The following is a 16439-nucleotide window of genomic DNA, read 5'->3' as shown; positions in this document are numbered from 1 at the left end:
CGTTCCTCTCGAAGAAGTAGACCCGAGTAGAACTGTTTAGCTCAAATCATGGCTGAAATCTAAGTAGCGGTCTCAGATGATGGCTTTCTTACAGTAACACAAGGACGTCTTTGCATGGTCGCACGAAGACATGCCGGACATCTCTCCCGTTGTTATAGTCCACAGGCTGAATGTGGACCAGATCACAGATCGGTAAAGCAAAAGAGGAGAGCATTCGACCCTAAGAGGTATTCGGCTATAGCATATGAGGTGTCGAAGCTCCTCAATGTCAGATTCATCGAAAAGGTGCACTACCCAGACTGAATCGCAAATGTGGTCTTCGTGAAGAAAGCAAACAGGATGTGGCGGGTCTGTGTAGATTACTTAGACCTAAATAAGGCCTACCCCAAGGACAGCTTCCCCTTGCCTTGGATCGACCAGCTGGTGGACAGCACAGCTGGACATGAGCGGCTCTCTTTCCTGGATGCATACTTCGGATATAATCAGATTGTTATGCACCCCCCAGATAGGTAGAAGATGACTTTCGTCACGGACAAAGGTCTCTATTGTTATCGGGTCATGCCTTTTAGCCTGAAGAATGCCAGGGCAACATATCAGAGATTGGTAAACCAGATGTTCGTTAAGCAGATTGGTCGGACCATGGAGGTCTACGTTGATGACATGCTCGTGAAGAGCGTCAAAGTGACCTACCTTGCCGTGGACCTTAGAGAGACCTTTTTTATCCTCTTGGAATACCACATGAAGCTGAATCCTGCTAAGTGTACCTTCGAAGTCGGCTCTGGAAAATTCCTCGGGTTTTAGGTTAGCGAGAGAGGCATCAAAGCAAATCCAGACAAGATCAAGGCATTGCTCAACATGAGCTCACCTCGGACGACGAAAGAGATTCAATGCCTCACCGGGTGGGTAGCAGCGCTCGAACGATTCATATCATGAGCCACTAGCAATTACCCCTCCTTCTTCCAACAATTGAAGGGTCATAAGAAGGTCGAGTGGACCCCGGATTGTGAACAAGCATTCCAGCAGCTAAAAAAGTATCTGAGCTCGCTACCCCTACTATCCAAGCTTGAAGAGGGTGAGCCCCTGATCCTATATTTGGGGGTATCAGCCTCGGCCATCAGCTCTGCGCTTATCATAGAGGTGGGGGGCAGGCAACATCCCATCTACTATGTGAGCAAAGCAATGGTACCCACCTAGACTAGGTACCCAAGTATGGAAAAGTTAGCATTCAACCTAGTCTTCTCAGCACAGAGGCTACGTCCGTATTTTCGTGTGCATTCTATTGTGGTCTTGACCAACTTTCCCCTCAGGCAAGTCCTTTAGAAGCCAAAGGTGTTGAGTCAATTAACTAAGTGGATGATAGAACTCGAGGAGTTTGATATCCAATATTGTCCAAGAACTGCAATCAAGGGCCAAACAAGGGCCGATTTCATAGCAAAGTTCACTTGTCCGAATGCAGAAGTAGTGGACGTGAGCACGAAGGCAGTCCCCGCGACCTTGCCAGCGCTCCCACTTCTCCAAGATGCAGAGTTAGATAGAGACAATAGATGGACTCTTTATGTGGATGGTTCGTCCAATTCTAAGTGCGCCGGGGCGGGGATTGTCCTAGTAGCGCCCGACTCAACCACCATCTAGTACACTATCAGGTTCGGCTCAATGCCTTCAACAATAAGGTAAAGTATGAGGCCCTACTCACTGGACTCAGACTGGCAGCCAGTTTGGGAGTTCAACTTCTCAAGGTGCAATGCGATTCCCAGCTCGTCGTCAACCACATCTCCACCGAGTACAAGGCCAAAGAGACCAGAATGGTGGTTTATTTAGCCGAGGCCAAGAAGTTGATAGAGAATTTTGGGAGCTGCACCATCAATCAAATTCTGAGGACAGAGAACTCTTAGGCCGACGCCCTTATAAAGCTAGCCTCAGCAACTAAGGGGAAGATTCCTAGGATTGTCCCCGTGAAATTTTTAGATAGCCCAAGTATCGATTGAGCCGATCAAGAAATCGTTAATCCGGTATAGACCACTCCGAGTTGGATGGACCTGATCTACAAGTATCTCACATTTGGCGAAGTCCCCCAAGACAGCTGGAGGCCCGATGCCTGAAAATTCGGGCTGCACAATACATAGTCCTGGACAGAACTCTATACAAGAAGGGGCAGTCACAACCCTATCTCAGATGACTCTGACCCGAGGAAGCAGATTATGTGATCCGAGATATCCACGAGGGAATTTGTGAAAATCAATCTGGTGGTCGAGCTTTGGCTCTGAAGATACTCCGTCAAGGGTACTTCTGGCTAACCATTCGGGAAGACTTCAAGAGTTATGTCTAGAGGTGAGACAAATGTCAGAGGTTCGCTACCATGCCGAGACAGCCTCTGGAAGAGATGACCCCTATGAGTGGGCCATGGCCATTCACTCAGCGGGGATCGACATCATTTGACCTCTGCCCTCGGGAACAGGTGAAATTCGCTATCGTAGCAGTTGACTACTTTACCAAGTGGGCCAAGACCGAACCCGTGGTGAAGATTACAGAGCAGAAGGTGACCAACTTTGTCTAGAAAAATATTATCAATCAGTTCAGAATCCCGCACACCATTGTCTCTGACAACGGGAAGCAGTTCCACAACAACAGATTCCGAGGCATGTGTCGGGGGGCTCGGTATCTCACATGTGTACACCTCACCTCGTCACCCACAGTCTAACGGGCAAGTGGAAGCCGTGAACAAGGTCATCAAGCACCACCTCAAGATGAAGTTAGAAAGAGCCAAAGGTAATTGGGCAAAGGAGCTCCCATTTGTTCTATGGGCCTACAGGACTACAGCCAAGTCGTCTACCGGGGAGACCCCATTTTCACTATCTTATGGCTCGGAGGCGATCGTCCCAGTTGAGATCGGCCTCCCTACAGTTCGGGTCGGAAACTACCAGGAAGGCCAGAATGCCGAGCAGATTGCAACAAACCTTGATCTGTTCAAGGAGGCCAGAGAAAATTGCAAGACTCCGAGTCGCAGCTCGGCACCAACAAGTTGCTCAATTCTACAATTCCAGGGTAAAGACGAGGCAGTTTCAACCATGTGACTTGGTCCTTCGCCACGTCTTCCAAAGCACTGCAGAATCAGGAGTAGGGACGCTTGGACCAAACTGGGAAGGGCCCTATTGCGTGGTCAGATCAACAAGGTCAAACTCCTATCACCTGAAAGATCTCAAAGGGCGTCCGATCCCTCACCGCTGGAATGCCGAACACTTGAAGATCTATTATCCATGAAGAAAAGCTATTGGCCATTAAAGACCCTTAATAAATGTATAGCTCAGATCTACTAGCCTTTTAAGGCTCTTAATAAAAGCATACATGGCCTGCCTGTTCAACTTACCTACTACAAATAGTCATCTCTCATGAGTAGAGGTGAACTCTACGAACTAATCCCTTAAAGAAGGGGTCAGCTCATTAACCCATGAAAATTTACAGAATCATTAAGGGTCATCTCTCATGTGCAGAGGTAAAATCCTTGGGTGAACTGATCCCTTAAAGAAGGGGTTGGCTTAACCTATAACAAAAGTCCACAAAATGACTAAGGGTCGCCTACCATTCGTGGAGAAGAAGGGTTAACCTCTCAAGGAGTTGGTTTATCTAAGAGCTTAGCATCTACAAATCATCATTCAGCAATCAACGCATAACATTACTCCCTCGATCGAGGATTAAATAGTTAAAAATCATCATTCAAAAAATCATCATCCACCAAAAAATTATCATCCACAAATATCCCATTAAAAAAAAAGAAAAAAAAAGATAAGTATCTCATTCCCTCCGAGAAGAGGGACCAGCCGTCAAGTTAGGGGGTTGAGCATCAGGGGCTTCTTGGCAACAACTGGGGCATTCTCGAGTTCCTCGATCGGAGGTGGTTCAACATCCTCAGCCTCGTCTGCACTAACAGCATCAAGGTTGATGTCGAGGTAGAGTTCTCGGACCTCGGTGAGGCAGGCATCGATAACTAGTGTTGTAGCCGTAAAGGTACAGCTTATCCAACTCTCTAACTCTCTCCTATGACTCCTTATACTCCACCATGGCCACAATAGCCTGTGAAGCCGTCAGAGCCTCGAACTCCTTTCGTTGCTTCTCCAGCTCCGCAGTAGCCTAAGCCTCAAGAACAACCCTCTACTTGGTCAACCCCTCGGCAGCTTCACGCTTCGCCCTCCTGACGTCATCCAAGAGTTGTGCATTTTCTGCTTCCGCACGCTCAATAGAAGCCTCCACATGCTCGACGACACCCTGCAAATGCACGATTTTAGGATCGGCTACATCTAAGTGAGCTTGGAGTTGATTGACTTCGCCTTAGAGCGTCAGCTCTGTCGCCCAACCCTCGTCCGCTGCCCTCTTCAAGTCCTCCTACTCAGCAGCTAGAGCCTCCAAAAGCTTCTCAAGCTCGGCCTTCTCCACTTCGAGCTTGGCCTTCACTGCCTCGAGTTGATCCATCTCCTTCAGCCTTTCCTTGACCGCGACGAGCATAGGCAGTGACTGGTAACCGACCTTGGTGTAATCATTCACGAATGAGGTATAATTGTGGGAAAGAGTGTTGGCGATGGTCAACTCCGGCACGTGCTTGCCTGCCCACCCAATCAGCAATGTCATGTGGTAGCCAGGGGGAAAATTTTCTAGAGGGGTGGGGTTGACTGCTCACCCGACCTCGCTGGCCTCGGAGGCTTGATCTGCAGCCTTAGGCGTGGCAGTATACCCAACTAGGGCATCAGTTCTACTGGCTAGGAAGTCAACTTGGGCAGCAGTGAGGCGGGCAGTAGGGCGAGCATGAGCCTCGGAAGCCTCCCCATGATGGGGGTAATTGGCGTTAGCAGTCTCCCTGACGACTTCTCCCCCTATCCCAGGGGGGTAAGAAGGGATGTGGGGTGAGCCCCGGAGGGCTGCCCCTCAGGAGTCATAGTCAAGATGGTGATGGGCTCGACTTTGACGGGGGGCCTCGGGGGCTAGCGCTTCAGCAGCAGGGGTTGGGGTTGGGACAACCACGACTTTGGTCGGGGCAGACTCAGCTTCGACCGGGGCAGGCTCGACAGCAGAGGTCTTCCTCTTCTTTACTGTTACCTTCGTCCTTGACTCGACGACGAGGACCACACTCATCGGAGAGCACTCTATAATCAGCCACCTCCTCTTTAAGCCACCTACCTCCATTCCTACCCGAAAAAGAAGAGAATTAGTCCAAGCAAAGCTTACAGAGGAATCCTCAGCCAATCATAACACTAACCTTTCCTACCCAAAGCAAAAGGATGAGATAGAAATTGATAGAAGCCTGAAGACACGAGGTTATCCCTACTAATGAGGTCGTGTCAAATGCACCGATCCTCATCAAGCACCTGAGCTCTAGCAACCTGGGCTTGGTATAAGAGAGATCAGGCTGTCCTTTCAGTTAGACTGTAAGTAGAAGCGGAAGACGGGTCAGAATGCAATAAGATGGGTCAGCTCTAAGAAACATAATGAAGAATAGAAAATGTTCCGCCTGGATTAGAAAATCTGGTGGGAACTTGGACCCACAAATTGCCGAGCTCAACGGCGGGAGCTTCCCACTCTCCCAAGGCCCAAAACTATTTTCCCTTTCAGTCTTTGTTAGAGGTGGGGAGTCTGGTTATCAGACCCGGGGTACATTGAGGCCTGACCGAGAAATAGTACCAGGCCAGGTTGAACCTATCAAACTTGGCCATGTATAAATACAGGAACTCATCTGGCATCAAGTGTTGGTTCTTCACCTGATGCTAGAGGATGAAACTGGAGACCAGAATCAGCCATGCGTTCGAAACTAACTGACCCGGAGCCAGCTGCAGATGCGCTAGTACCATACGCACAAACGGGTGAATGGGGAATTGAAGCCCACACTGGAGAGCACAGTAGAATATCGTGACGTCCTCATCAGCAAGATTACCCGCTTAATCTTGAGGTGAGGGAGCTCGGATATGTACCGAGTTGGGAATCTGGTAATTAACCCGAAACTGGGCCATCTGAGACTCAAGCAGAACCGTGACTCCATGAACTGCCGCTCGGGACTTGCCCCCTGAAGGACCGGCCTTGGATCTTCCCACCGAGTCCCGAGGCGCCCTCTTCGGTTTTGTACCTCAACTCTTAGCCTTCAGACCTGCAGTCTTCTTGATCGATGGATGTAATGGTATGGCCTCCAACGGGCCTTCGGAGTCTACGAGCTCCGAGTCAATAGTCTCTAGCTCAGAATCCACTCCCGCTCCTTGAACCTCTTGGACTTCGTTAGAATTACTCGACATAATGGAAAAAAAGTCTAAAGCAGTGGAGGACTCATAACGCTTTAGGAAATTTACTACGACAGAGATTCTCTTTACTCCGGCGACTTCTTCCAAGCAAGACCCCTTCTCCGACTGAAGGAATCCCTTTATTCGGTAGAAAAAACTCTTTCCTAGCTGAAGGCGATTTGAAAAGAGCAGAGAGAATGAAGAGCAGGAGAGCAAAGGTTTAAATACAGGAGAGGTCAAGTGAAGGCGTGGATGAGTTTATATAGCCTTCACCAGCCAAACGCCATCATTACAGACAGTTGTCTCCGAAGCTAAAATGGCTCGGACCCGAGCCTAATGGGACACGTGGAAGGGAGCTATACTTCTGAACCCATGTGCCCTGGTCCGAGTACCCTCAGCATTAAATGTCGTTGCGACGTAGATGGCCTCTCACCTCCCCTCATGAGCACGCGGCATCGTCCCGCCTGCTCCATTAATTGCAATCTGTAAGTGTCTGACATGTGTTCCTCATCCAGAGATCAAAAGTTGAAGGATTGCAGCCGCCGTACCGTGCACGTATCTCGAAGCGTAATCATAGCGACAATTGCGCTTCGATTACCCCGACCCGTCATCACGATTGCGCTTCGATTACCCCAACCCGTCATCATGAGTTGAGGAGGCACTTCATTTCCCCAGGAATTTACTATTTAAGTCCGGGCTCGGACCAAGAGAGTAGGGGGCTTCTATTATGGAAAATGTGAGCAGACCTAATAAAGACCGACTCAAGCAAACCAAAGCGATCAATAAGGCTTCGAAAGGAGAGTGTCGTGGTAAGTCCGGCCTTACTTCTAAACTATGATTCCAGAACTACGGCCCTGGATCGACCGAGCTGAGCTCTTGCCTGGAACTCTCATTCGAAGAACTACGGCTCTGGATCGGCCAAGCCGAGCTCTTGCTTAGAGTCCTCATCCAAAGAATTACGGCCTTAGATCGGCCAAGCTGAGCCCTATTCACATCTCGAAGGTTGAAGACGTATCCCGACCATAAACTCTGACCATAAGGTCCAATCAATGGCTTAGGAGACCGAGTTCCTGAACCAACCCCAGAATGAACGTGGCCGAAGATCACGCCCGTGGATACACCCCATTAAGGTATATGGAAGAGTGAACTGGCGCACGATCTTAAGATAGCGGCTGACATCTTCGCACGCGCGACATCCACTTGATTGAGCAAATCGTGCCGAGATTGACGGCCATGATCTCATCGTCTCATGGGTATAAATACTAGAGGAACCCATTACAATAGGTACGAAAAATCTCGCACTCTCTCTCTACATTATGTAATTTAGACCCAGATTCCCTAACCTGACTTAGGCATCGGTGCTCACCTTTCTGTGTAGGATCAGGGTCCGTTTCGAATTTGCAACATTGAGTGGAGGGTGGTCCAGATTTTGACCTCAACAAATATAATCATTTTTCTAATTTTATCATGAAAGGAAGAAAATAAATAAAAATGAATATATTGAAATCAAATCTATTTTAATAAAGAATACTTAAATATTTTTAAAAAGTCCAGGTTAACTCAATCCCCACTTGGCTCTACCCAACTTGAAATGACTTGAACCATAAATGGAGTATGATCCGAAAATGTTTTCAAATTGAGTTATTATGTCTATCCCATCTATGATTCTTATGTTGGACCATTGTTGTGTATTTTTCATGATTTATATGTGACCGATAAAAGAATTATAATAATGTGGTGTTCCTTTAGCCTCATATTGTAATTTTTGAAGCCAAGTGTGACCTTGTCAAGCACAAACCATTTAGAAATAAATGGGTGAGGTCAGTTGGGGGTTGGGTTTGATGAGTTTCCAGATCGCTCAGTTCATGATATAGGGTAATGGGTGGTAGGTAGGCTAAAATTCATGTGTTTTAGTAAAGACGTACGCTGCTCGGCATATGAGCTGTGACCCACGGCTTTGGGCACGTGACACTGAAGGTAGGAGTGGGTAGTTGCCACGAGAGGTAGTTGGAGCTGCCACACCGTGATCTCGTCCATGCTATAAACCCCCCTTCGTACCCTCTCCATCACTCACTGCAAACATCGCATCACGAAAATTTGAGAGAGGGAGAGAGGAAACGAGTGATGGCTCCAGCTACGCCCTTCCTGCCGACGGCTACGAATGAGACGACACTACGATCTAGCTTTATCAGGGACGAGGATGAACGGCCTAAGGTTGCTTACAATCAATTCAGCAACGAGATCCCTGTCATATCTCTGGCGGGCATCGACTCTCCTGATGGACGGTCGGTAGTTTGCAAGAAGATCGTGGAAGCGTGCGAGGACTGGGGGATCTTCCAGGTGGTAGACCACGGTGTCGATTCGGACCTCATTTCGGATATGACTCGTCTCGCTCGGGAGTTCTTCACTTTCCCCGCTGAGGAGAAGCTCCGTTTCGATATGTCTGGAGGGAAGAAGGGCGGTTTCATTGTCTCCAGCCACCTTCAGGTATCTTTCCTTCTCTCTCTCTCTCCATCCACCTGTCTGATTTAATTGGACGGTCTGATAGGCCAGTTGCAGTGGGGCCTACTAACTTTTGGAAGTTTGCAGAAATTGCAGCTGTGAAAAGGTTAAAATCCACGTGAGATTTTTTTTTTTTCTGTGAAGGCAACCCGTAGGGGATGCTAATGAAAATGAACCAAATGATCATGTCTGAACTGAAATATCACAACCATCGTCATGATCTAAAACCTTGGAGGCCCCCAAGAAGTTTTCAATGGTGGGTGTTCAATCCTCACTATTTTTTGTGGTGTGGTTCACTTGAGACATGGAACTGTCTCATGTTTGGGATCTTCTCCTAAAATGAGCTGGCAAAAGATGTACGGAGTGGATATAACACATACATCACGTTGTGCCCCACAGGACTTAGGGTTGCAGGAAGGTTCTTGCAGGGGCCATACTTTGAAATGGCTGCATTCCTTAACTTGCATAAAATCCAGCCCGTCCATCAGGTACACCATCCTCCTTTTGGCCTTAGATCTGAAGAACAGACTAATTCAAGACTTGAAGTGGGCCACCCCATAAAATTTAGGTGGTATGGCCCACATAGGTTCTGAAAGGCTGTGATTTTTGAGTACCACGCAAACATCGGATGTCCCTTATGAAAACGTGGCTACCAAATAACCAAGAGTGGGTCATTTAAAGCGGTCGTGAGATGGTCGTGATTCGTTCAAAGGCCTGGCATCTGCAGCCAGCTACGTGATTTTCGTTACCTCCTTGTACGGAGCCAATAGTATTCCATCTTGACCATCTACCAGTTAGTCAATCCCAATTCAAACGGGTAACCTTTGAAAAATCTTTAATGTTTTTTTCAATAGCTAACGTTCAGCCGCGCATCACCTAATTTTCCCATCATTAATTAGGGCAGTGAATTCGGTCACCGAGCTCGGTCAGGCAGTGACGATGGGGCCCACCTTGATGTATGTGTCATATATCCAGGTTGTCCATCTTTTTGGCCCACTCATTTTAAAATATAGGCCCAAAAATAAAGTAAATCCAAAAACGGATACATCAAGTTGGGCCCACGGTCACGTCCTGACCGAGAGAGGTGTTATCCTGGAGTGACCGGATCAACTCCCATTAAGAAGCTGACGAAAAGAGTTCTCTCTTAAAAGTAATGATGTGAGCTGTTCCTTTGATAATTAGATAGTGCCACGAGGCATCATCTTTGCCATCCACGCCAACGCTAGTGAAGCTGCCCCACCACCTATCAATTCATGGGCCCCACATGCGTAGATGGTCGCATACGTGGAAGCGGACTGCGGAGTGTGCCACACCTTACCGACCTCGTTGTTTGTTGACGCCACTAAATTATGTGGGTCCACCTCAATGAATGTGTTATGTACATACACCCTCCATTCATTTGGAGAGATTATTTCATGAGCCCGTCCGCGGCTTCGGTGCATCTGGATCCACCCGGGTGGGTGGGACCCCTGACCATAGGGCTCACTATAATGTATATGCCGTAAATCCACACTGTCCAATCATTTTGGCAACTCATTTTAGGGAATTATTTCAAAAATGAAGCTGACGCAAATCTTAAGTGGACCACACCGCAGGAAACAGTCATGATTGAATCCCCACCATTAAAAGCTTTGTAAATTCCACTGGGATGCTCTTTTTTTCTTTTTTTTTTTCTTTGCCATCCAACCTATTGACCAGGTCTCCAAGACCTAAGGGCTTGTTTGATTTTTTAATTTCTAATAAATACCATGTAAATAGGTAATAATTACTGCCTTGTGCATTTACCACTTTTTTTTTCATACGCTCGATTTGGCTGTCTACTTTTTAGAAGCAAAAAATCAGGAAAGGTGTAAAATATTTGTGGGTCCCACCATGATGCGTGTCGCTTATCCATACTGTTCATCCATTATGCCAGCTAAATTTATATCATGAGCCAAAAAATGAGGCATATCCAAAGCTCAAGTGGACCACGCCACAGGCAAAAGGGATTGAATCAATTGGTTACCATTAAAACCATCTTGGGGCCACTATTTCTTTTGGAGTGGGCCAATTGAATGTTGGATCGGCCTCATTTTTCGGCTCATGTCTCATAATGTTGTGGAAAAACGAATGGACAGAACGAATATATCATATTCATCACCATGGAGTGCAAAGTTTAAACTAACTCTTCTGAACTAGTTTGCAAGGCAAAAATTCTAATGAATTTTCGAACTGATGAAACATTAATAATTACTCATTTACGAAGTATCTACGCCTGTTTTGAAAAATCAAACTAGCCCTAAAAGAAGAGACCAAAGCTTTTCCATAGCTTTTCTGCTTGACAAAAAATTTTTAATGATCAATTACCATTATTTCCTGTACGATTGTCCATTTGATATTTGAATTTGTATATTTTTTGGATCATGTCTTAAAATCAGCTTTCAATACGGATGTACGGCTTGGATGTAGTCACCTACATCACAATGCCCCTACAGTTAGGGTTCCACCCACCCTAGTGATCAAGGGATCCACCTAAGTTGCCCATGAGGCCAAAAATGATATAGGTACAAAGCTGAAGTACCAAAACCAGGTAAATAGCGGTGGCGATGACGCCGAGTGCTGGAACCTTTCTGGAGCTCACCAGTATGTTTATTTGCCATCCGCGCATCCGGAACTTCGCGAGATGTTTTGGATGGTTGGCATTCAACCCCATCGCTCTCTATGATGTGTTTCCTTTTGTCTGTATCTGCTTTATTTATGGGCTCATGCCTGAAAATTATTTCACAAAATGGATGGACAGCATCGATAATGGCCACCGAAGCGATCCGCTTCCGCTTGTTGAATCAAAGTATATCTCTTCATTTTGATTGTGTGGGGCCTACCTGTGATTTCTTTTTACGTGCTGACGCGTCTATTATTGTCATGTACCTCGTACTTAGACGTAGGGTTTGGGGAGTCAACATCTGGCTCTCAAAATAGGCATTTATTTATATAATCCTGAAATATATAAATATAAATTAATTGTCATTTATTTATTTATATGTAATCGGGTACGGGTGGGGTTCGGGTATGTGTAGGGGTATGCACAAACCCAGCCAGGACAACAAGCGGATTGTGTCCGAACCGTGGTCGGACAGACCAGAGCTCTGTGGATCCACCATGATATGTCTGTTTATCCACGCCGTCCATTGATTAGCGCTCAAAAATGAAGCAAATACAGCGCTCAAATGGACCACACCAAATAGCGAGCTTGGTTTCATTAAATGAAAGAGTAATCTCATATTTTAAAATTATATGAGAAAATGGATGGACGGCATGGATAAACAGATACATCACCGTGGGCTACACAATAGCCCTGGTCGGACGGCTTATTGTCCGACCCGGATTCGGACGCAATCCGCTTCCACGAGGATATGGTTTTATAGGTTACCCATCTAAAGTGGGTCACCACCCATCCAAACCGTCGAAAATAAGGTTGGTGACGAAATCGGATTGGGTACTGAGTTACTCATTACGATAAGAACTGAGAAAACTCAGTTGAGCCCACCTTGAATGCATGTGGTCGATCCACGCAGTCCATCCGTTTTTCCATCTAATTTAAGGGGGTTGAGCTCAAAATTGAAGCGTATCCAAGGTTCAAGTGGATCATACTACGGGAAACAATGAGGATAATGATTTTCACCTTCGAAACCTTGCTAGGCCCCACAATGATGTTTATTTGTCATCCAACGCCTTTCGTAAGTGAAGGGAAAACATAAATATTAGCTTTATCCAAAACTTCTATAGCCCTAAGATATTTTCAACGGTAGAAGTTGAATTCAACTGTTTCCTGTGGTGTGGTCAATTTTAACATTTTATCTGCTTCATTTTTGGGCTCAAGCCCTAAAATTCTCTGATAAAATGTATAGACGGAGCGGATAAGATACATATATCAGGTTAGAGCCCACAGAGTTTACTCAGTACGCTAAGCGTAGTGATCGGACAATGATCTGTCTTCCTCTTGCAGGGTGAGGCCGTACAAGACTGGCGGGAGATCGTAACATTCTTCTCATACCCGATCAGACTCAGAGACTACTCGAGGTGGCCCGACAAACCAGAGGGATGGATAGAGGCTGCTAAGAAGTACAGCGAACGCCTGATGGAGCTGGCCTGCAAGCTCTTGGAGGTACTATCGGAGGCGATGGGGCTCGACAAGGAAGCTCTGACCAAGGCGTGTGTCGACATGGACCAGAAGATGGTGGTGAACTTCTACCCGAAATGTCCCCAGCCCGACCTCACCCTCGGCCTGAAACGACACACCGACCCTGGCACCATCACGCTACTGCTGCAGGACCAGGTTGGAGGCCTCCAAGCCACCAAAGATGGTGGTAAGACCTGGATCACAGTCCAGCCCATCGAAGGAGCCTTTGTCGTTAACTTGGGTGATCATGGCCATGTGAGTATTTTACATTATCCGACGAATAAAAAAGAACGGTCTGATCAGATCATTCTCTGTGTGTTGACTGGGACCTACGCAAACTTAGCTGAGCCTGCAAATTGGCTGTTTGGGTGAGTTTGAGTAAGGAGAGTTCTATGGAAGCTAGTATTTTACTAAGATGAGTCCACTGCAACTCGTCCGAGTCAACTTTGATTGGGTCCATGATTTAGAGTGGGTCGTGGACAGTTTCATGGCCAAGATAGATCAGAAAAGGCCCAGTTGATGACAGAAGTGATCCGGACCATCAAATCTTAAATCAGGCGTATTTTGCAATCCAGAATAAGTTATTTGACGTAGCATATATGATTTTGAGATGGGGCGAGCTACTTTAGCCACCCAATCCTACTATGCCAGGCTGGGCACGCCGAATTTGCGAAATACCATCAGATTGATAGTCAAATTTCCATTTTATTTTTGGAGTATAACTCTTCATCTATTGGGCTTTAGGAATTGCGCCCAACAAGAAAAGTGTTTTGTATAATTACGGGAACATCATGGTGAAGCCAAATAGGACACCAACTACTTTTGGCCGAAAACCATGCGCACTAGTAGACATCATCACTGTCTTAAATAGTAAGTTCACTAAAGTAAGTCGTTATTTCTAGGGGTTTTAGTTGTAGTTTGATTCCGAAACTTCTTCCATAGCTTAGTATCCTTATTTAAAGAGGTGTAAACTCATTTATTGAGATCATCAATCAAATTACGAAATTTCTAGAAATTATTTATATTTTCTTTTCCTTGTGGATTTGAGGTCTCTCTATGAGGAGTCCACATAAGTTTCATGGATTCAGAATAGTTATCCCCCTGAGGAAGATAGTGTTCGACCTCACGTCCTTCCCTGCATTAGTCTGACCCAGGGCAGCTTGACACCACGAGTCACTTAACCAATTCACCTGTGACTCGTTTGAGCTCTGACTCAACTCGAGACTGACTGATGTTATCGAGTCGACTTTGATTTCTGAAAGAACTTGTAAATATTACAACCGAGATGGAAATTTGAATTCATGATAAAACAATCTAAATGACGGAAATCTTGCTTTCCCGCGTCCAAGTTCATGATCACGTTTGTCTTTTTCTTTCTTTCACTCTCGCTCTGACTCGTACTCTACTCGTGGCAGTTTCTTAGCAATGGGAGGTTCAAGAACGCCGATCACCAAGCAGTTGTGAACTCGAACTGCAGTCGCTTGTCCATCGCCACATTCCAGAACCCGGCTCCAGAGGCAATTGTGTACCCACTCGCGATACAGGAGGGAGTGAAGCCAGTGATGGAGGAGCCAATCACTTTTGCGGAGATGTACCGACGGAAGATGAGCCGAGATATAGAACTGGCCAATCTCAAGAAGCTTGCCAAGGAGCAGAAGCAAGGTGAGGAGCTTGATAAGGTTACTGTCCAGAACCAAGCCAAGCCAATTGACTCGATCCTTGCTTAGACGGAAGAAAAGTAGCAACAAGGTAGCAGTCGTGGCTGGATGACTGTGCTACAATAGTCTGGTCTCTCTCTCTCTCTATCTTTTACAGATAAATATGGGGATCTTTATGTGGGTGGTTGTAATAATGGATATATAGAGTAATGTAATGTTTCTTTTAAAAAAAGTAATTTGTTTTTCAGTTGTTTGTTGTAGTTGAGATGATGACAATGATCAGTTGGAATGCAGGTGATTTTGGCTCCCTTTCATAATTATTGTGGAATATGAGTTGTACCTTGTTACTGTAGAAACCCTACCTTGTATGGTTCGGACTAATCTAACTAATTTCAAATGGATCTTGTCTTAACTTTGAATTATGCAGGAATTAAAATAACCTAGAATTTGCAACCCTTGTTTTGGGGACTTCAACTTCTAGCCTTTAGCCTTCATATCTCTGAAACAGCTTTTAGTTTGAAACTCAAAACACCATTAGCTAGCCCATTAATCTATCTTTTCAACTGGCTCAAAATCGGCCCAATCCAATCTCCGAGTGCCAAGACATGATCGAATTACCAGAAGGTGCCCAAAGAAATTGTTTTGGATTTGGGAATTAAAATACACGTTTTTTAATGATCACTAACCTCTCAATTCCAACATCCAGATGATGATGAGCATAAAGAATCCTAGCAATTTAAATGTCTATATGTCGTTGCAATACAAAAAAAGGTCATTTTTCATTTCCCAAAGAATGATGAAATTTCACTTTAATAATCATAAAGTACTTACCAAATCTTGCCTAAGGATTATAAACCAAAGATATTTTTTTAAAAGGATATTTAAAGGTATGGGGCCCATATGATGGATGATCTAAATCAACTAACATACCATGTGTAGTATGGTCATGTGGATCATCTAGTTCCCTTGCCATAGTTTGGAAGGCTCACTAGACCATAATTATTATTTAAAAGGAATAGACAATCGTGATGAATGTCTAAGTCAATGATCAAAGCATTTTTATTTCTGAGAGGAATGGGTAATATGGACTATTCAATTTCCTAGGCATTAGCTGGATGTAAGGATCACTAGCCTCTGAGAGGGATGGGCAATGAAGGGCGGGACCCACATGATGAATGATATTAATTAACAGTTAGAACATTTATAGATGATCAATATATTCGGCAATTTCCTTTGGTAGCTATCATAGAAATTAGGATTATTCAATGAAAGTGATTTTTTCAAATGAATGTGAGAAATAAGGGTTGCAATCCACATAATGAATGTTATTAGTCAATGATCAGTAAGTTATTGTACAATGGCCAATTTCCTTAGGCAAATACTAGAAGATTAGAATCATTCAGTGAAAGTGATTTTTTGAGAGGGATGAGCAATGAAGGGTGAGACGCAAATGATAAATGTCATTAATCAATTATTATAATATTTCTAGCATGATCAATTTTACTGTAAATTTCCTTAGTCATTGATTAAAAGATTATGATCATTATTAAAAGTGATGTTTTGAGAGGGATAGACAACCATAGGTGGAAATGATAAGAAAAAAAAAAAAAAACAACGGTCTAAATCATTGATTAAATCATTTATAGTATGAGGAATAAATTAGGGTAAAGGTAAAATCTTATATGTACATATATCATAATATGCATCACTCAGATTGTGCATGCTAGATAATGGTCTACTCTATGAGAGAGAAGTGAGAAAACTTTTTAATTGATGAATATTAGCCACAACTCATCCTGATGGCCAAGCTATATACATTATTATGAAATAATCATTTCCACACACACACACACACATCATATATAT

At 45.0% G+C, this 16439-nt stretch overlaps 1 protein-coding gene across 1 annotated transcript; it reads left to right on the top strand.

The window, feature by feature from the left end:
* Positions 1-8315: 8315 nt before the first annotated feature.
* LOC131237355 (flavanone 3-dioxygenase F3H2) lies at positions 8316-14893 on the top strand. Its single transcript, XM_058235071.1, has 3 exons — positions 8316-8741; positions 12742-13170; positions 14331-14893. Exons 1-3 carry the CDS (start codon positions 8379-8381, stop codon positions 14640-14642), a joined length of 1104 nt encoding a protein of 367 aa, XP_058091054.1. The 5' UTR covers positions 8316-8378; the 3' UTR covers positions 14643-14893.
* Positions 14894-16439: the final 1546 nt, after the last annotated feature.

The sequence above is a fragment of the Magnolia sinica genome, chromosome 2 (genome assembly GCF_029962835.1).
Source record: "Magnolia sinica isolate HGM2019 chromosome 2, MsV1, whole genome shotgun sequence".
Taxonomy (NCBI): Eukaryota; Viridiplantae; Streptophyta; class Magnoliopsida; order Magnoliales; family Magnoliaceae; genus Magnolia; species Magnolia sinica.
The sequence above is the reverse complement of the archived record's forward strand: the minus strand, read 5'-3'. Positions and strand labels throughout refer to the sequence as shown.

Bases quoted from the DNA above. Each gene is read 5' to 3' on its own strand.
- LOC131237355 (XM_058235071.1), top strand. From the start codon at position 8,379: ATGGCTCCAGCTACGCCCTTCCTGCCGACGGCTACGAATGAGACGACA. The intron at 8,742-12,741 runs GTATCTTTCCTT...TTCCTCTTGCAG, and splicing joins TTGTCTCCAGCCACCTTCAG to GGTGAGGCCGTACAAGACTG. The intron at 13,171-14,330 runs GTGAGTATTTTA...TACTCGTGGCAG, and splicing joins ACTTGGGTGATCATGGCCAT to TTTCTTAGCAATGGGAGGTT.